This window comes from Mercenaria mercenaria, unplaced genomic scaffold (assembly GCF_021730395.1).
Source record: "Mercenaria mercenaria strain notata unplaced genomic scaffold, MADL_Memer_1 contig_4911, whole genome shotgun sequence".
Lineage (NCBI taxonomy): Eukaryota > Metazoa > Mollusca > Bivalvia > Venerida > Veneridae > Mercenaria > Mercenaria mercenaria.
Genome location: NW_026463179.1, coordinates 13,775 through 36,202, shown reverse-complemented (window position 1 = coordinate 36,202; position 22,428 = coordinate 13,775). Strand labels below are relative to the sequence as shown.

The following is a 22,428-nucleotide window of genomic DNA, read 5'->3' as shown; positions in this document are numbered from 1 at the left end:
AAAAATATACCATGTCGCCAACAACAAAACAAGCATGGTTAATCCATATATAGATTCATTTGTGATCTAATTTAGAAGATTGGATATGTCAAACACCAATTTGTTGTTTTCATATGTTTGACAACATATTCATGCAGCAGTCTTCCAAGTACTGGTCTTATACATTAACTCATTGAAAGTGCATGCAGGACAAACCACTTCAATTCCATAAACAATCCCGTTAATTTGTAATGATTTTGTTTTTCAATTATACTGTCATTTCCATGTGTAAATAATAAAAGAAAACACAAAACAACAATTTATAGACTCGTCTGACGATTAGGGAAATCAGCATGATTTACTACGCGTTATTTAGGTAAGAACCACTAAACACTACCTAAATAACGGACCGTTAGAAAAACATCGCTGAAACCGAACTATAATTTGTAATGATCTTCTTCAAAATTGTCATAAAACAGAGTAAATGTCAACTTAAAGTAGCTTTTCATTTTGTAAGGTTTACAAATACATCAAAACATACATATACCTCCGTTTTACGGATGATTGAATATAGGACATGCGACCTTAACCTTTTAATTCTACGAAAATGATAATTGTTTAAATCAATACACTTATACTTGTTGATACAAGTGTAACGGTTTGAATACAATAACTTTGGATTTAAATTGACCTGTGTGCAAAGCGCTTTATTAACCTGACATAATATACGCTGCACAAAGGTTTATACATTAATGTAAAAAGTGCATAAATGATGATAAATAAATACAATGCATGAATGATAATGCACATTACGTATACAGGGACTAGATATAGGCTTCATAATGGATGTTAACTAGTACCCAGTTAAAATCAGAATGTAGATGTATTGATTTGAAAACTGGATTATACATTTATGGATGAATTAATCGAGGTTTTAGAAGCGCTTGTTAAATACGATAATACAGTATAATTGTTAAGTTGTTTTGTACAAACAGGAAGTGTTTGTACGAAGATAAATGGATCAGTCGAAGTCCAGACCAGATACACTACCAGTTACAGCTGAGACAGAGCTACCTGGTGCAGGTTTTCCTAGGGGCTTTGGACATCTGTCCCCTGGAACTGTTGTATTTCACCACACAAAAGTGAAATATGTCCCATTATTTGCACAGAGGTCTTCTGCAGACACGAGAGACCAGGGTTCTCAAGCTGATACTGAAACACGCATTCATGCTTCATCAAACACACAGATAGAGTGTGAAACCGGTAATACAAGCAACGAAGAAAATATAACAGGTAAATATATTGGTAAATGCTAGTATAAATCAAAGCCTTGAGAGTCTGGTGGTTGCGGGTTTTGCTAGAGTTATTTTCATTTTAAATGCCAATCTATAAATATACATGTATAAGAAACAAATGCTAATGTGCCCCATATCTAAGATAAACTCTGCCTGACTTTACATGAACAGCTGGAAGTCAGTGATGTAACCATGGGCTGGAATACCTAATCATTGACAGACAAGACAAGACAAGACAAGACAATTTTATTGCAAATCATTTAGGCTTAAAAGCCCATCATGACATAAATATTACATAATGCAAGACATACAGCAAACAGTGGTGCACATCACGATATAAAAGTTATTATACAGAGTTATATAACATGAAGACGAGCGACAGAAAAGACAAAGTCTTAACCATAAAAACACACAAACAAACAAAACCAAAAACGGAGAAGGTCATCTTTGACAAGTTTACAAGAGTTGTACTACTTGACATAGATCTATTCAAATCAACAAACAGAAGCATAATTAATGCTTAGATAAATAGCTTCAAAACAGAGGCAATCAACCAAAAAATAGACGCTATATATATGGACCGTTTAACAATACATTTAAATACAACATATATAGAACAATCAGTTCAATCACAGCCTTGTCGAAACGAAATACAAGACCTGAAAGAACACACACATTTAACTACAATCATAACATAAAACATAATAATATAGAGTATTAACCCGCCCGCTTAGCTCAGTAGGTAGAGCGTCGGTCTACGGATCGCGGGTCGTACTAAATAGGTAAACAGGCCCGCCCACTTAGCTCAGTAGGTAAGAGCGTTGGTCTATGGATCTCGGGGTCGCGAGTTCGATCCTCGGGCGGGGCGTATGTTCTCCGTGACTACTTGATAAACGACATTGTGTCTGAAATCATTAGTCCTCCGCCTCTGATTCATGTGGGGAAGTTGGCAGTTACTTACGGAGAACAGGTTTGTAGTGGTACAGAATCCAGGAACACTGGTTAGGTTAACTGCCCGCCGTTACATGACTGAAATATTGTTGAAAACGGCGTTAAACCCAAAACAAACAAAACAAAAGAGTATTACAAAGTAGACTGTCTAAGTTTAAATGCATTAAATATAAATATTCCTACATTTTGTATTATTTTCTTATTTTCAAAGTTCAAAAGTTCTATAAATTTAAACATATTTGGTCTAATCCAGTATTTTCTTGGTATATATTGTTTTCTTAAATCATTATACAAATCACATTCTATTATAAAATGGTATTCATCTTCTAATTTTTGACAGATAATACATTTCCTTTCATCTAATGGTGTACTAACTGGTCTTAACTGGTCTTACCCATCTTCCAGCTTCTACTTGTAATTTATGAGAAGATACCCTTAAACGTGTAACAGATATACAAAATTTATTTACATTAAAATATTCAAGATGGCTGAAATCTAAAAATTGAAATTCTCTTATACAATAAAGCTCTAGAAGAATTATTAATTCTTGAATTCCAATTTTGTATAAATTGATCTAATCTTTGTTTAACCATATATAAAAACATATCAACATTACCTACGCCTTGATATATCCAAGCATCTGTTTTTTAACAATGTGTATGTAATAAAAACATACTTGTTATGACCAAGTTGTAATATTTTTAACCAATATTTTACTACATTATACATGTGAATTGTTCTGTAAGATACTCGACCCAATTCGCCATATATGAAGTCATTTTGAGTTACCATTTTAACTCCTAAAAGTTTCTTGCAAAATTGCATGTGCACCCTCTCGACGGATAAATCATTTACAAAACCCCAAACTTCGCTGCAATAGTTTAAAATAGGTGACACAAGCTTATCAAATTATTCCAATTTATGTTTTGGTGATATATAAGTAAACTTATACAAATATTTATTTAAGGTATTGGACCCGTAATGGAGTACCTCCTTTTTGAAGAATATTCAACTCCTACCATAAACCTACTTTGACTGCAATTTTCAGGGGGGCGTAGGTTCAAGCCCCACTGGGAGCAAATTTTTTTTTCCATATTTTCCTTTTTTTCTAGTAAATTTTTACTTCTTTCAAGGCTTATTATGGATATATTGTACAAAAGTGGAAAATTTTCGTTTTATAAACGATTTCTTGCTGTTCAAAGTGAATTTACCTCTGAATCAGGAGGGGTAGAGTTTGACATCTTTAAAAATACTGAGTAACATGCGGTAAAAGTTTTCTATTTTGCCTTCATTATTTAGATACATATTATGGAAGAAAAGTAGGTAGGTTTAATTCTGCCCCAAGGTTATTTTTGAATGAAGTGAGCAAAATTCAAAACAGACTCACAGGGTTCGACATTAATGTTTCAGTGTTGGAGTTAGAATTCTGTCTCATTAAATCTGTTTACTTGAGACACCCTAGAAAAAAGTGATATTTACAGTTTTATTTTGTGTTTTATAATTGTTTACCAATAATTTTATGTTTCTTTTATCAAAATTAATGCTGTAATGAATTCTCTACAAACATTTTAGATAGTGGCCATCACATTGAAATTTGTCTCTACTTCAGCTTGAGAAAATACCATAATTTATACAAAATTTACAAAAAACGGCACGGTAAAAGTTGTTTAAAATTTGTAACACATTGCAAAACATGGTCAGCTTTAAGAATATACCAAGCAATTGCCATTTTTTAAACATTACTATTACGGGTCCAATACCTTAATTTGAATATTGCTTTTTGTGCTTGGCCTGCTAAAGTATTTTGGGCTGTACTCAGTGACCCTCCACAAGTAAATACTATACCTAAGTAACAAAATTTATTGACAATTTCAATCCTAAAACCATCATATAGAAATTCTATGTTTCTTGGAATACTACCTCCTTTTTTAAAAACCATTATTTTTGTTTTTGTAACATTCACCTTAAGTTTCCAAAGCATGCAATAATTATGTAGCAGATTAATATTGTTTTGTAATTCTTCGGCAGAATTTGCAAATATAACTATATCGTCTGCATACAACAATAAAAATACTTTAAACATATTAACATCTATTCCAACTGCATCACAATTAATAAATACATCTTCCAAATCATTGATAAATATTGTGAATAAAAAGGGAGATAAACACTCCCCCTGTCTGACCCCTAACATGCAAGAGTACTCTTCGCTTAAGGTATTATAATATTTAACTCTAGACATAACTGATTCATAAATTGATTTTACAATATCTAAAATGTTACCTCGCAGTCCTAATTTTATTAATTTATACCATAGATTATCTCTTACCACATAATCAAAAGCCTTCGTGTAATCAACAAATAAAGTATACAGTTGCTTCCCTTGATTAAAAAAATGCGATATTAAACCATTTAATACAAATACATTGTCAACAGTACTCATTTTTGACCTGAACCCCGCTTGGGCCTCAACATATACATTGTAATTCTCAGCCCATAATTTAAACCTATTATTTATTATACGGGTGAATAGTTTACCTACACAGCTTAATAAAGTAATGCCACGATAATTTTCAACGTTATTTATGCTTCCTTTTTTTGTGTAACGGAATAACGTAACCTTCTGACCATCGCTCAGGAAAATAACCTATTTCAAATATTTTATTGAACAAAGAAAACAAAACAGGCACTATAGTACGTTTACCGTTTATAAAAAATTCATTAATAAGTAGATCAGGACCGGCAGATCTGTTATTTTTCAATTCTTTAATCGCAGTATTAATCTCATCTATGCTTATTCGACAATTTAATTCTTGAAACATTATTTTAAATTCTTCGTGTCCATAACGATTAACAAAATTCAAAATGTCTTCATCCGGAATGAAAAATCTGTCTTGCGGGTTATTTACCGCTTTAAAATACTGTTCAAAAGTAGATAAGGGAATACTTCAAAATTTGATTGTTTAAACCACTCGATTCCTTTAACATATTCCAGTATAGACGAGCATTCTTATATTTGGCTTTCAATAGCTCACTAGTTTTTTCTTTATCAAAATTATATCTACATTTTCTTAACAAAGATTTATAATCAGATCTTGCATTCACCATGTATATTCTGTTTGTATCATTCGGGCAGTTCCTGTATTTATTCAGGCACTTATAAAATATTTGCTGCTTTTCATAACATTCCTGGTCATACCATGGCTGATTGAAATCATAGTTACGTACACTAGACTCATTATCTATTTTTATTTTCTTCATAAACGGGGAGGCAATATTACTAAAAATAATTTCTAATTTCTGTATACAATTATCAATGTCACAACTTGAACTACTTGACAAAATATCATTACATAATATGTTGAAGGATTCTGTATATTCTCATCATTTGACAATAATTCAATGTACTGTTCTTTTAACTCAGATTTCCAAACATATTTATAACTAGGACACATAAATTCATGTTGCGTATCGCTATTTCTGCATTCATCCTCTTCCATTCTTTTGAATGAAAAAGTGACAGTCAAGAGGCAGTGATCCGAAACTATATTTGGGCAGTCGACCGAAAATTTTTGTATATTCTCAAACATACTAGATTTACATAACAAATAGTCAACAACGCTACAACCTCTGTTGAGCCCGCCCGCTTAGCTCAGTAGGTAAGAGCGTTGGTCTACGGATCTCGGGGTCGCGAGTTCGATCCTCGGGCGGGGCGTATGTTCTCCGTGACTATTTGATAAACGACATTGTGTCTGATATCATAAGTCCTCCACCTCTGATTAATCATGTGGGGAAGTTGGCAGTTACTTGCGGAGAACAGGTTTGTACTGGTTCAGAATCCAGGAATACTGGTTAGGTTAACTGCCCGCCGTTACATGACTGAAATACTGTTGAAAAACGGCGTTAAACCCAAAACAAACAAACAAACAAATACAACCTCTGTTATTTAAGGACGGATTACACCAAACCGGAAGTGACTACTCAGTGTTACATGTGAAGTAGTCCAAAATGTAGTTCCATGCTATGGATGAAATCTGGTATAATGAGTGACATGAGGAGGTGGCAGTTAAATTTTTGGCTTATGTTTATTGCTTATTGTATTGAGAATAGATCTAGACCATTTTCATTGTAAATTTCCTGGAATAAGTTTTATTCTTTGCGAAAAATGTCTACCTACGCGTAATTGCTAAACGGCTGTTTTCATGGGAGCATTTTTAGAGGGTGATGTTTCTCAGAACAGATTATTTTTCTTATATACAACATAACATGTCAATAATTTTCTATTTTTGATAAGAAGACATGTTATTCTAAATGACCATATATGGTTTTCATATCATTGAAATGCTCTAAAGTGCTGAAAATGAGGTCTGAATGTTTTGTTATTAATATGAAATAAATAAGGAATTGAATTAGTAGAATGTAACCTTAACAAAAGTATATTTCCCCAGATTTACATCATCACCTTTTCGGCCATTTATAATTCTATAACCTGTTTGTTTGCAAAAATCAAGCAATACTCTTCCATTATTGTTAACATGTCCATGGTCCTGTGAGAATCGTTTTAAAGTAAAATCTGCGGTATAATCATCAGGTAAAATATCATTATTACCAACATTTAATGTATCATCTGTTACAAAATCTGGAAGTGTAGAAGTGCGGGCATTGAAATCGCCAAAAAGCGAATAGTAACAATTATCGTTTGAAATATTTTCAACATGTATTACTGAGTCAATCAACCGATCAAATGTATTATCCTCTACAACAGTCTGTCTACTACTATTATCTGGGATAACATAACAAAGACCAATAAAAACATCTCTATCCAACGATAACTTATTTCCTGAAATCTTAACCCAAATAATGTCATCATGAGAAGTAAATATCAATATATCATCTGACACTAAATTATTTTTAACGTATATAATTACACCACCTGAATTACGTGTCGCAGTGCTTTTAATATCAGTTCTGTGCAAAACAAAATGTTCAAAACCATCAACCTGTAAATCTTTGTTACAAAGAATATTTTGAATCGAGGCAGAGTGAAAACACAGCATGAATGCATTATTTGTACACATTTATACATGCTTTTTATTTTATTTTCATATGGTTGTTTTGTATTAGTGAAGATATAAGCTGTGTTTATTATATCAAATGTCATGCCCGAGAGGGCCCAAAATTCTGAATAATGTCTGATCTCTTGACCGGCATTGATTCCAGTGGCTTAAGATCGCTTTTATATTTCAGAAAAAGAATGTCCGGCTGATGAATATTCCAGAGAGGAGATAATCAGAATAAACCTGGAACAACACTTGATATACATCAGTCATTGTATCAAATCAGACGATCTGATTTTACATCTGCACTGCTTTTCTGAAGGTAAATTAAAATATTACTTACAATGTATCAGCTTAGTGTGATCAGCTTTTCCCCTTGGATCTTTGGTCATGAGGTAAATGTAGATCATATTGTGACTACCTGCTTTGAGGACAGAAAAAGAGTCTAGACTGTGTTGAGCCCTAGCCACCTGGGTACAGCAACCGATCTTTCTGCTGGCAGGGATATCTACTTCAAATGAAATATTTCTAAAACCACGTTGATTCAAAAGTACCCTCGAAATTTTTCATCTTTAATATCCATGACTACATATTATGTACGTTGCTCGTCTTTTTTATATGCAAGTTTACCATAACAAGATATCAAAAGAATTATAACAGTGAACATGAGTGACTGTTAATTTAAATCTCAGTACAAAATATGTATTGTATGTATTTGAATTCTCAGCTCATGTTATAAAGCTTTAGGTTTACAATGAATATCTTGAACTTCCAAGCAAGTCCATTGGAGAATAGTTCGACCTGTTGAGCTAGTGAAATTCGTGTCATTCTCGTGCCCGCCCGCTTAGCTTAGTAGAGAGAGCGCAGATCTACGGATCGCGGGGTCACGAGTTCGAGCCCTAGACCAGGCGTTTGTTTTCCGTGACGATCTGAAGACATTTTGTCACAAATCATTCTTCCTCAACGTCTGATTCATGTGGGGAAGTTGGCAGTTACTTGCGGAGAACAGGTTTGTACTGGTACATAATTCAGGAACGCTGGTTAGGTTAACCTCCCGCCGTTACATAACTGAAATACTGTTGAAAAAGGCGTTAAACTCAAAACAACCAACCAACCTGTCATCCTCATTAACAACTGGATTAGTGCGAGATAAATCTATGTGACTATACGTAGCATATACATAGCATATACTATTGAAACTATTTCAGTGTCAAATAAAATAAATTCAATTCCATTTTGTCGAACCACAGTATAGTACGGTATATAAGAAACAAAATTTATATCTTTTACAGTTAAATTGACTTTTGTTATAAGAAAAATTAATGAATTAGTATCCAAAATTTACTAGTCTGACAAGTAGTTCAGTGTTTTCAACCTGTGGTCTATTTTTGCATGACATTATAAAAGCACTACTGGAAATTAAGTCTGATTATAATGAATTTATTTTAGAACAAAAGTCAGATATTCTCTCGGAGAAAAATCTTATAAAGGCATCAAGAAAGGCCCTAGAAATGTTATTACATAATGTTGAGGAACCAGGAAGATTTGTTGAACTGAGGGATGCTCTTTCTGAAAATGATGGTAACACCTTTGGCACATTTATTGAAATTGACCGATATTTAGTTCATCACTAAATTTTGTTTGGCTAAAGTCAAAACTTGACTTGAAGAAAAAACAATAAGACTTATTTATTATATCATATTACCAGTATGACACGCTTATTTAATGGCTTGCCTTTCAGTTGTCCAAACCACTGGTTTTGACAATCGACCGGCGTGTATAAAAAGTAAATAGCTTTTAACATGGCTATGCTGCAGTATCATATCCACTTTTATACCAGTGTTGAAGAAATTAAAACTGAAACGAACCCCAAAACCAAAACTCATCTTACAATGCATTTATTTATATATGAAACAATATCTCTATCGCCTTTTTACATATCTTATTTTATATGCAGCATACCTATGATTTACGTTAAAATGGTGTTCTTTATAATCAATATGAACAACACTTTTACAAAAATGACAATTTTATGTGCTGACTTTTTTATACGAGTAATAATTTGACATGACAATGCATCATAAATATTTCAGTTTTTTACTCCTTTTTTTTTTATTTTCAATTGTAAATTTGATTCTATGTACTAGTATGTGATTTATGTACATGATATATTGATAAATGCTCTTTAAATACTGTCTTAATTAATTGTAGGTTATCCAAAGATTGTGAGTATCCTGGACGGCGAATACAACCCAGAGGATCAGAACTACGTCAAGGTTGTAGAACTCTTTACACCCGAAATAATCGTGCGTCTAGAACCATCAGAGTTATTGCCTCATCTACTGCAAAAAGGCGTTTTCAAACAAATGGATGTAGAAGAAATAAGAGCGGAGGAGAAAAACCATGGGAAGATGAGAGCTGCTTGTGTTTTACTGATGTACTTACCACGTCGCACTGTGGACTGGTTCAGATGTTTCTTGCGGGTCTTGATCAATTGCGACCTTGAGGATATTGCTGAAATGCTTGATCCAGACATGTTCAAAGGTATTAATGTACTGTTACTCTAAAATGCAGTTATTCTCTTTATTTTACTTTTTGAAGACCAGTTAAAATGTAAGGCATAGCTGTTGTATTTTATATCTTTAAATAAATATTAAGATGCATAGCTTTTATTCATATATTGCAAATTTCAATATTTATAAACATACGAATACGTGAACTTTACAATCAGATATTGAACCCACACAAAACTTGCAAAGGTAATATACTGTAGCTATATTTAATGCAAAACTATTAATATGTCATATAACTCAGCTTTTTGAGAAATATAAATTACGGCTTTCAATGATTACTCAGTAAATTTAGATATATTTTATTTCCAGATATCAAACAGGTACAGACAAATGTACAAAGCCGTGAAATAACTTCCATTAAAAGTTCAAATGAATCCAGAAGTGCAAAACCAAAAGTAGCTCCAAAGCCTAGGTTTAGATGGCGGCCAAGTAAAGTGAATAATAATACAAGTCAAACGAAGGACAGTTTGAGTTCAAATGCAGAATCAAATGAAAACGCTGAAACGAAAATTTCCGAAAAAGTAGACGACGACTTGATGAAAGCTGATAAGGAAGAAGTAATTTATTCTCGAAATAACAAGACAAAGAGTCCTAAAGCCGAAGAAGCATTAGAAAATAGTGATGATGTGGTGATCATTTCGGACTTCAGTGACGAAAAATTAGATTACCTCACAGATAATGTTGCCGAAAGAAAGAAAATAGACAAGACTATGGCAGACTGTGATGCCGAAATCCTTTGGCCTGATAAAAAACGAGGGAAAACTCAAATTCTTTTGCGATCTATTTCAAAGGACAAAACGGACGCCACCACATGGTCAAGGAAAAAGAAAGTCTGGAAACTTAACGTTATTGTAACATTTAAAAAGCTATTTTATCAGGTTGCTGTGCCTGAAAACAGGTCTAAGTGTGCTTTGTCAAGTGTAAGCAAAATCATGTGCCGAAAAACCACAGCATGTAAACAACACATTACACCGGGAAGGAGTAAACAATTATATGGTAAGAGACAAACCGCCGAAATACATGAAAGCCCCGGTACGACGAAGTCAGGCACATGTTTTTCATATGCAAACGTTGGGACGGCATTAGAAACAGAGTCGAGTTGTATGAGTAGAAACGCTAAAACGGCATCCAAAGAAGAACCAAATGCATCAGAACTAGAGTCAAATCTTGAAAATAGAAATGATCAAACACTAGCAAATGAAATGATTCATGAATCAGAACCAGACGTATTCAGTTCAGAGGAAATGCAAAGATATGCAATATGTAAAATGACCTGCGGAAGACGTATATCAGTTATGAAAGGATCACTAGTGGATCTTAGAGTAGATGTAATGGTAAACACTACAGACAAGGCTCTTTCATTAACAACAGGGCTTGCAGAGACCATAAGTGAGAAAGGTAGACATGCAGAGTTCTTTATCAGACAGGTCTTGACATTAATTAAAACAGCAAAATCCTGATATTACCCTTATGCTAGAATATCAAAGTTGAGATTTAAAACACGCATGCCAGTGTATTTTGATCAGAGTCTAAAACAAGAAACCTTTTATTTTTGCTTTTAGGATTGGCCTAGGAAAAACATAGAAGATATAATTATATTTTCAAATTATAGGCGCAATTGTCTTACGTTGGGGTTTCACACTTTTTCGTATCGTACAGTTTTACATTTAATGACACTTCTGTTTTATACTATTTCTTCTCTATTTAACTCGTCTATATTATTATGTTTTTAATAATGAAATCTTAAAGGTTTTCTTTGTATTGAAATGGCTGGTAAAATGTCGGGCTCATGTTAAATGTTTTAAAATTCAGATACTTTGAAATAACTTTGCTGTTTTGTTGCATATTCTTGGATATGATTCTTAAATAATATTTTTATAGGAGGAGAACAGATAAGGACTGCGTGTTACAAGTATTTTCAAACACAAGGAAGCATAGATGAGGGAGAAGTATTTGTAAGCGAGGCTGGCAGTCTTCCTGCTAAACATGTGGTGCACGTAAATAGCCCAATTTGGAGAGAAGGGCCAGCAGATGAGCAGCACAAATTACTCAGACAAACAGTCAGGAAAGCTATGATGCAAGCTTCAGTTAGAAATGCACAGACAATTGCATTACCAGCAATCAGTTGTGGAATTTCTGGGCAAGTTTGCTTACTGTATATACACTATGCTTTAAAACAAAGTCCGTTATAAAAATAGTTCTATTTAAAAACCATGCAATTTCAAGCACCTCGTACCTAGAACACTTGTTGGTAGTTTTTCCACTAAATATTAATCTACTGTTTGTCCTTAAAGCTGAGAGCACTTTGCACGAGTGCGGCTTCAAAATGAAGACCAGGTAGAACAAGTAGAATTTTGCTGCTATGCAAGTTGATTTTGAAGTAAAGAAGTTTTCTCTTCTCTTAAAAATCTATTTTTTTTTTTCAGTCCGAATAAACGTCAGTTTTCTGGCTCCGCTAGAACTATTTAATCAGGAAGCTGGACAGTAATAAGGTCCAATTGATATTTGAATCTAACTGATTATTTTTCATGATGAGTAAGTACTATGAACACTACACTGGGTACTTTGAGCACATATAACAAATATTCATATGTAACATATGTAAAAACATACATATAATATATTTCTTGTACAGCCAAAATAAAGCGAACACTGCATTTATAAGTCTAAATCCTATTTAACTATTTTAGGTAAACGCATTCTTATCCGTGACATACTCTTAGCTAAATAAGCATACTTTCTTAGTATTTTTAGATATTTAGTAAGTAACATGTTAATCTAACTGACTATTTATTGGTTTCCTATACTAAAACTGAAGTGCTCGAAAGCGATGCAAATAATTCTGTAGATGTAGATATATGAAGTTAGAGAGGAAATTAATTAGTATCCCGCAAAATACTCCCAGCTGCATAAAGAAACTCCTACTGTTCCATCCTACTGTATCATTAGAGATAAGTTGGTAGTAAATGGCTGGACTTATAATCTAGAACTGGATAAATTCGAAAAACCGAAAAGTCAACCACCAACAGTGCCGCCACAAAATGTCTCTGCAGCCCTGTCAGGACCATCCCAAATAGATCGGTCCAGGCCACCCATCCGGATCAACAGACAACGAGAAGCGTCTCGGAGTCGATCTCCGTTTATTGACTTTCGAACTCCAAATTCGTATGAGCAGCTACGCGATCTCGATGATACAGTGACTCGGAACAAGCAGAAAGCTCGATCACCTCTTGAGGATGAAATACAAAAGCGGCCGCGGGACGAAACTCAACTGAAACAGGTGTATTATGAAACCCCGGAAGCGCCTCTCTCTGACAGTTACGCAGCAGATAATATTTCTTTGTGCTCAAACAATGGTGATCAATAGCCCCGACAGGGAGAGTTCCCGTTAACTAACAGTGAAAATTCAAATTACCGTCAATATAGAAATGCTATATATTGCGATATAAATACAGGCAAACAGAATTTGTCTCACCATTTAAAAATAAATATTTTATCGCTGAATGTTTGCGGATTGAAATCGAAGCAAATAGTTCCCGAATTTAACTCTTTTTTGAACAGTTTTGATATTATCGGCTTTCAAGAAACAAAAATGGACTCTTTAGATACTGTTGAATTTGAGAATTATAAACTTTATTTCAAACACAGAAAAACAGTTGCTCGGCGTAAATCGGGCGGATTAGCCCTCGCTGTAAAGAAAAATATAGATCAGTACATAAAGATAATTGAAACTGACAGTAGATTAGTTTTGTGGTTCGCAATATCAAAACGATTGACAAAAAAGGGTGATTTTCTGTACGGGGTTGTATATTTGCCACCTGATAATTCGGAATTTTCTATTGAAGATCCGTTTTTAGAGATTCAGACTGAATTAAACACATTATCCGAGAAATATTCATTTATAGGACTGTTTGGTGATTGGAATGCACGAACAAAATTAATGCCAGACTTTGTTAACGTAGACTTCGATATTTTTCATGAAACTGGTCTCGATGATCTTTATAACTTGTGTAAAAACGAATTATACAGTTTCGAAACAGGAAATGTTAGACTAGAAAGAAATAACTGTGATCAGGGTGTAAATAATTATGGATATAAGTTGATAGACTTTTTACAGTGTAACGGTTTATATCTATTAAATGGACGCACGAAAGGTGATCTTGAGGGCACGGTCACGTGTAAAGATGTTAGTCTTGTGGACTATTTTATTTGTAATTCAAATATGTTTTGCACAATTGATGAATTACATGTACATGATTTTTGTTGTATATTATCTGATGTTCATTGTCCTGTATCATTATGTTTGAACATGAGTATCACTAGCACGGTTGATAGACAAACATTAGAAACACATGTCAAATACTGGAACGCGTCACAAGGCCAATTGTATATAGATAATATGGACGAACTTAAAGTTGAAAACATTTACTCTAAACTTTGTAATATCGAAAGTATGACCTCAGTCACTGAAAACGATGTCAACAGTGTTGTAGAAGAATTATCGGCTTTATACATCGAATGTGCCGGTAAAACTTTTGGATATAGTAAACCACATTCAGAAAATCCAATTAACCCCAGCAATAATAAAAAATGGTTTAATTCTGCTTGTAAAAACGCACGAAAAAACTTTCATCGAGCGAAGCATTTATATAAATTGAGAAAAACTGATGAAAATAAAAGAAATCTGAGAATGCATAGTAAAACATATAAGGCTACATTAAATTCGAATTTCAAAAATTTTCAAAGAGAAAATGCACGGAAAATCTCAAAAATTAAAAGTACAAAACCTAGAGAGTTTTGGAGAATCCTAAATGGGAAAAAGGTTAACAGAACTAATGCCAAGCTTGAAGATTTGTATAAATACTTTAAAGAAATGAATTTTGTACAAGACGCCGATGATAATGATAATGTTGATGCTGTATTTGTTGATGTAAACAATGTATTGAATCAACCAACTACTTTGTTTGAAATTGACAAGGCAGTTAGGAATCTTCAGAACAATAAATCCAGTGGTACTGATTGTCTGTTGAATGAACATATCAAGTATTCTTTTCCAAAGTTAAAATATGTGTTGCTTAAATTATTCAATATCATTTTTAATACCGGAATTGTTCCAAACTCCTGGACTGTAGGGAAAATTATACCAATTTTTAAAAATAAGGGAGATAGTTCTAATCCATGCAATTACAGACCAATAACACTGTTAAGCTGTTTGGGGAAAGTTTTTACACTTATTTTAAACACTAGGTTAGAAACATTTACAGCAGAAAACAATATAATAAATCAATTTCAAGCAGGATTCAGAAAAAACTACTCGACAGTTGATAACATGTTTGTTTTAAATACTATAATAGAATTATTGAGACATAGTAAAAAGACCCTTTTTTGTGCCTTTTTAGATTTAAAAGGGGCCTTTGATACAGTGTGGCGAAACGGCCTGTGGGCAAAACTTATTCTAAACAATATAAATGGGAATTTTTTACGTATTATTATGAATATGTACAACAAAGCGAAGTCGTGTATTTTTTCTAATCGTATGACATCTGATTACTTCCCTTGCAATGTTGGTGTAAGGCAAGGAGAAAACTTGTCTCCCCTGTTATTTTCACTCTATTTGAACGACTTGCATAAATTTATATTAAACAGCAACCTAGTACATGGTGTTAGATGTGACAAACACATATTAGATAATAACCTTGTAAATTTTGTTAAACTATTTGTACTTTTATACGCAGATGATACTGTGATTTTATCTGAATCTGCTTCAGATTTACAATCAGCACTCAATGTTTATGCGACTTACTGTGAACAATATAAATTAGTTTTAAACACGAGTAAGACTAAAATCCTTGTATTTTCTAGAGGAAGACAAAGGCATTATAACTTTACCTATAATGGCGAAAACATAGAAATAGTATCAGAGTTTAAATATCTTGGTGTTTTATTCAACAGATCTGGTTCTTTTTATAATACGAAAAAAGAAATTGCGAAACAAGCAACAAAGGCTATGTATAGTCTTATTAAAAAAGCCAAGTCCCTTTGTCTACCTATCGATACCCAAATCGATCTATTTAGTAGCATTGTTAAACCTATATTGTTGTATGGTTGTGAAATATGGGGATATGGAAATATTGAAGTTATAGAACGTGTTCAACTCAAGTTTTTAAAAACTGTTTTAAAGGTTAAATCTAGTACGCCAAATAGTATTGTGTATGGTGAAACAGGTGTAAAACCTATTGCTATTGATATTAAGACAAGAATTATTTCATTCTGGGCAAAAACTGTATCATGCAACGATGTAAAACTCACCAAGGATATGTATTTATTACTGTTCGGACATTATAAGTATTCAAATCCAGTTGCAAACAATTCAAGAAAATTTCTTTGGATTAGAAATGTTCAGAATATATTTATAAGCTGTGGAATGTCGAACATTTTTGAGTCCCAGTCTTTTCCGAATTTTAAATGGTTGGTTATATCTGTCAAGCAAAAGCTATTTGATCTTTTTTTGAACGATTGGCATTCAAATTTAGAAAATTCATCTAGCTGTAGGACATATAAACTTTTCAAACATGAATTTTGTTTTGAAAAATATCTTACCTGTACAGATCATAGATATCTTAATTATATCATAAAATTCAGAACAAAAAACCATAAACTTCCTGTTGAGACAGGAAGCTGGAATAGAACTCCATATGATGAGAGAAAATGTACCCTATGTAATTCAAATATTGGTGACGAATTTCATTACTTACTTGAATGTTCTATATTAAATACGTTAAGGAAAAAATATATCAAACAGCAATTCATTCGTTGTCCAAATATTATTACATTCTTTAGAATTATGAATACAGATACCAATAATCATGTTCTTTATAGAAAGTTTTGTCTATTTGTAAAAGAGATTATACAGATGTTTCAACATTGACATTTCATATGTACAAATATTCAGATCCGGGTCCTACTCCCGCTTTGTAACGATTTACTATTTTTAAACAGTGAATAACACATGCCTCACTATGTATTTGTATAATTTGGTACCTCATATTGTCATGTATACCATGAAATGAGAGAAATAAATATTGTATTGTATTGTATTGTATTGTATTGTATCCAAAATATACGTAAAAAGTGTTTTGAACCAAAGGGTATCCGGGTGGTAGTAGACACTTCTTTGAGTTCTATAGTCTGATGTTACGTATAATATGAATGGCTGCCTAAAATTCTGACGAAATCACGGAAAAATGTTTTCAGGCAAAAGATGATTAAACAGTAGGTCAGTTCTTGAAAGCAAAACTTTATATTACTGTGTTTTTGCTCACAAAAATGTTTGATTTATGTTAATTCGTATTGAAATAATTATACTTTGAGATACAATACTGTAAGCGCTTTCAGGGAAAGTAAAATGCAGTGATTGTGACATTATTTTGACTTTTAAGTGTGACATTGACTTTGGACCTAGTGAACTGTGATATATACCCTGCAAGTCATGTTGATGAGGTTGACAATAATTGATGCTAGTTTTATGAAAGTTCTTCCAGTGGTAAAGATGACACTGAGCGGTTACAGATTTAAGCTGCTTGAGCTCCGACTGAATTTCAGTATCCTCGAAAGTTACCTATCATACCAAGTTTGGTCGCAGTTTCTAATTCCTAAATGAATAATTGATTGAACCGTTTTTCTATATTTAGTAACAATGACCTTGACGAAATCTACTAATTTACTGATCTAAGTGAAATTTAATTATTTACCAGGTTTGGGTTATGCATTTCATTCCTAAAATAAGTTAGTGATAGATACCCATTTTTCTTTTTTGGTCACAGTGATCTTGATCTTGACCCAAGCAACCCAACATACAATTTAAATCTTAGCCTTCTAAATTTCCAAGTTTGACTGCAGTAACTTATTCGTTACTGAAATTGTTGAACAGAAACAATTTTCTATTATTGATAACAGTGACCTTGCCCTCAATGACCAAGCTTGATCATCAATACTAGTATCCCATGGCAAAAATGGACGTTTGCAAAGATATACTCTATAAATATTATAGTGCATATCGTATCATAAGTACTGATGGCCATGCCTCTTGTGTTCCTCAAACAATTTCACTGAACCTTGTAGGGCCACATTCCCATTTAGCAGTAAATATCTGTACCATGTTTTATTGAAATAATTCAAAATATGACTCCAGTTGGACGGAACATTAAATGCAAACACTATATATGTACCATATATGTATGAATACAAAGGCCATGGAACTTGTCTTCCTCAGGCAGGCTGACTGAAACTTGAATGGTGGCATTTCTTCCATGTTTTATTTAAATATTCCAAACCATTTCTTAGATATGACTCCGGACAGACGAACGGACGGACAACAATAAAACTATATTTATTTTTGTCGTCCTAGCCTGGATAAAAAGAAATGGCCGGAAGAGGCGGATTTTTGTCTTACCTTTCTTTTCTTTACTCTGTCTTGTCTAACTAGTTGAAATAACTAGTTGGGAGGTTGGCATGCCCCAAACGCGTTTAAACCCACCAGTTTTCTTTATACAGGATGCTGGCTGTTCTTAGGTGATGTCCATATTTTCAACTTTTATACCCCCTTTTACTTACTCCGCTTTTTATCCTGCCACTCCATTTAACTCTATCCCTATTTTATGCCCCGAAGGTTGTCATATTAAAATCGCACAGTCCGTCCGTGTGTCCGTGTAAATTTTTGTCCGGACTGTAACTCTGCCATCCATAAAGGGATTTTGTAATAACTTGGCATAAATGTTCATCATAATGAGACAACGTGTCGCGCAAGAACCAGACCTCTAGCTTCAAGGTCAAGGTCACACTTAGAGGTCAAATGTTAACATGGTCTGTTTTTTGTCCGGTCCATATCTGTACCATTGATGAAGGGATTTTAAAATTACTTGGCATAAATGTTCCCTTTATTGAGATGACGTGTCATGCTTAAGACCCAGACCCCAAGCTCCAAGGTCAAGGTCACACTTATAAGTCAAAGGTGTTTCTTGTCTGATCAATAGCTCTGCCATTTATCAAGGAATTTAAAATAATTTGACATAAATGTTAACCATATTGATGAGGTGTGTCATGCTTATGACCCGGGTAACTTAGGTCAAGGTCAAGGTCACGAAATGATGTGGTTTTATTTCTGAGACAACTATAGCATTCTTTGGCATGCTTCGGGGGCATTTGCAACAATAGTGACAGCTCTTGTTATATCTTTCGTACAATTAAAATGCACATGTTGATGGGTATTTGAAGCAACTCGTCTGCTGTATATTTCCGCTACATTTTCTATTTGTGTTTGATCTGAATATCTGTGGACGTGTTTGTTGTGTTTAGTGCTTCAAGAGAGTCTTACTTTTATTTTTTTATTGATATTTGACGTGCATGCTTCCACCTGTTGTGATTTAGGTACAAGTATAACCTACATTTCTTATCCCGACACAGTATCAGCTAAATCATGTAAGAAGCACAGTTTGGACGATTATGCAATGAAAGGCATAGGTTGCTATTCGAGGATGTACCAACATCATGTGTTAAGAAAACAAGTCAGCTTTGTTTTACCACCGATCTTAATATATAGTACAATTAAAATACTTTTATTTGCTTCTTGTTTTTATTTTATCGTTGTCGTAATCTTCAAGTGATTTTGTTTTATAGATTTCCACTGAAGACGGCGACAAGACAAATAGTGTGTGCAGTGAGAAACTTCTTCCGGGAGGAGCAATCGAGTAGCTTGAAGCATGTTTATCTTGTAGACATTTACCAAGATATTGCGAAAAGATTTCAAGAAGCTTTGTACAGTGAATTTAAAGATGACACGAAATGTGTTGTAGAGGCGGTGAAAGAATCTTGATAAAAAATAATATATGCAATGTGCAATGCGAACGTACTTGTTAATAATGTCCATTTTGGTGCCATATTGTGTTCAGAAAAAGAGTATGAATAGGTGGATTTCCGCGTACAAAGGAGTTAACAGTTGTTTGAATGTGCAATCTTCTGATTGGTTAATTGATCTAATTCATGAATTTAGCTAGACATGCTGGAAGCCATCATAGAATAGTAGAGCTATTGGACTCGCCCATGCGCTGGCGTGCGCGTCCGCGTCCGCGTCCGCGTCTGCGTCTGCCGATTTGGTTAAGGTTTTGTATGTAAGCTGGTGTCGCAGTAACCACTTGTGGGAATGGATTGAAACTTCACACACTTATTCACTGGGATAAACAGACTTACATTGCACAGGTTCCATAACTCTATTTTGCTTTTTTACAAAATTATGCCCCTTTTTTGACTTAGAAATTTTTGGTTAAGGTTTTGTATGTAAGCTGGTATCTCAGTAACCACTTGTGGGAATGGATTGAAACTTCACACACTTATTTACTGTGATAAACTGACTTACATTGCACAGGTTCCATAACTTTATTTTGCTTTTTTACAAAAGTATGCACCTTTTTTCGACTTAGAAAGGTTTGGTCAAGGTTTTGTTTGTAAGCTGGCATCTCAGTACTCACTAATGGGAATGGATTGAAACTTCACACACTTGTTCACTGTCAAGGTCTGACATGCACAAAGCAGGTCCCATAACTCTATTCGTTTTTTATTTCAAAATTATGCCCCCTTTTCGACTTAACAGTTTTTGGTTAAGTTTTTGTATGTAAGCTGGTATCTCAGTATCCACTTAAGGGAAAGGCTTGAAACTTCAAACACTTGTTCACTGTCATGATATGACATGCAGTGCAAAGGGTCATTAACTCTACTTCGCATTTTACAAAATTATGCCCCTTTTTCAACTTAGGAGCTTTTGGTTAAATTCTTATATGTAAGCTGGTATCTCAGTACCCACTAATGGGAATGGATTGAAACTTCACACACTTTTTCAATGTCATGAGCTGATAAGCACTATGCAGGTTCCATAACCCTGTTTTGCTTTTTTACTAAATTATGACCCTTTTACGACTTTTGTATTCATTCAATTGACAAGGCTGTTGAATAGTCGAGCGTTGCTGTCCTCCGACAGCTCTTGTTGTTATGTGAAGTTCAGGTTGTTCAGTATAACAGCTTGACTTAATTTAACAACAGTTAATATTTTCAAGATCAATGAAAGGTACATGGTCAAACAAACTCGTTATGTTTGGGAACATGTTTGAATGTTTGGGATTCTAATCTACGTAGAACTGAAAAACTTCTATACTATTACTGTTATATTACAATAAGGTATGTTTTTGTACATAATGGCTTTTATTACATTACTCCATATTTAAGTCGCAGGTCCATGGCTATATGACTGTTTTATATTCAACAATTGTTTACTGGGCCAGTAGGACAAACTGTTAAAGATAAAACTGAAAAATTACTTTTAGATATCATGAAATTGACTTGCCGTTCCATAGTCAAAACGTCGGATCTCGGGCAGTAGTTTTGACTGCGATTACTGTATATATCGCATCATAATCGTGTTATTATTGCATGACTTAATGTATCAATCGCCGGGCCATAGGTTTTGCTGTATGACCGGTCTATATTTAACATATGTTTACACATCTAATAAGTAAAAAATTTAAAAATAAAACTGTGAAAATTGATTTCTCATGTCGTGTAATCAAAACACTTATCAAAAGGTTTGACTGTCATTAGACAACACTATTGGCATATGACTTATACCTGTGTCGGTGCGACGTTAAGCCCAACAAAAACAACACTATTGGCGAACGGACCTCGGGCAACTGACGGGCAAGTCATTTAGAAAGTGTATATTATATAGGAGACGATGGAAAGGTTATGTTGTTTTTTTTTTACAAAATTTCAGGTAAGCTTCTACAAGAACCAATTTGGTTTAAATATTCATTTATAGGGCGTAGATATATGTTGTTGCAGGTGTGCATTTATTAATACGGTAAAATGTAAAAATAAACCAAAAACATGCCAGAAATGTTCTGGCATTAAATCCAAATAAATATACCCGTTACTTACAGATTCATTTTCACTCTGTTTGAAATACGACGGTCATTCTAAAAGTAATGACAATCGCCTGCTTCCGTAGAAGTTTGACACGCAGTATATTTATGATTTAGATGGATGATACATTAATGATTCTTTTACAATCCTGCAAAATCTTATCATTTTTTTTCAAAATTATCATTTATTTAGATATTTAGTTTTGTATCAGGTGTAGTCATATACACTAAGCAAAATACCTGTAGCTATGAAAAGCGAACAAAAACCAGAAATTAGAGCGTACATGTACATCAGAGTACGTTGTTCTTTAGAAATACATGAAAGGCAGATACTCGGTGAACTGCATACTTTATATGACAAGTCTGCAGTATCAGAGGAAACTGTTTACAGATGGGTACGTTAAATAAAATAATGATCAGACAGTCCTGAAATATAGAGCACGTCCTGGCAGGCCCAAAACAGCAGTGACGTCAAAGAACATTGTCACTGCATGACGTCTGGTTAATGAAGACGCGAGGTAGCATCTTTTGTTGGCATATCAACTGAGAGAACTCACGAGATTGATTCTCACCAAGCACTTTGGTTTAAAAAATGTTTGTGCCCGAT

The 22,428-nt window shown here is 33.8% G+C and overlaps 1 protein-coding gene across 2 annotated transcripts; it reads left to right on the top strand.

Annotated features, from left to right (window-relative positions):
* The first annotated feature begins 531 nt into the window (after nucleotides 1–531).
* On the top strand, nucleotides 532–21,449 carry LOC128554295 (uncharacterized). 2 transcript variants are annotated; one of them, XM_053535552.1, is made up of 7 exons: nucleotides 534–1,272; nucleotides 7,473–7,604; nucleotides 8,732–8,863; nucleotides 9,494–9,826; nucleotides 10,165–11,253; nucleotides 11,737–11,995; nucleotides 19,531–21,449. In XM_053535552.1, exons 1-7 carry the CDS (start codon nucleotides 996–998, stop codon nucleotides 19,724–19,726), a joined length of 2,418 nt encoding a protein of 805 aa, XP_053391527.1. In that variant the 5' UTR covers nucleotides 534–995; the 3' UTR covers nucleotides 19,727–21,449. The 2 variants fall into 2 exon arrangements, with proteins under 2 accessions (XP_053391528.1, XP_053391527.1); XM_053535553.1 differs by lacking the exon at nucleotides 8,732–8,863 and having other exon boundaries at nucleotides 532–1,272.
* The last annotated feature ends 979 nt before the right edge of the window (nucleotides 21,450–22,428 follow it).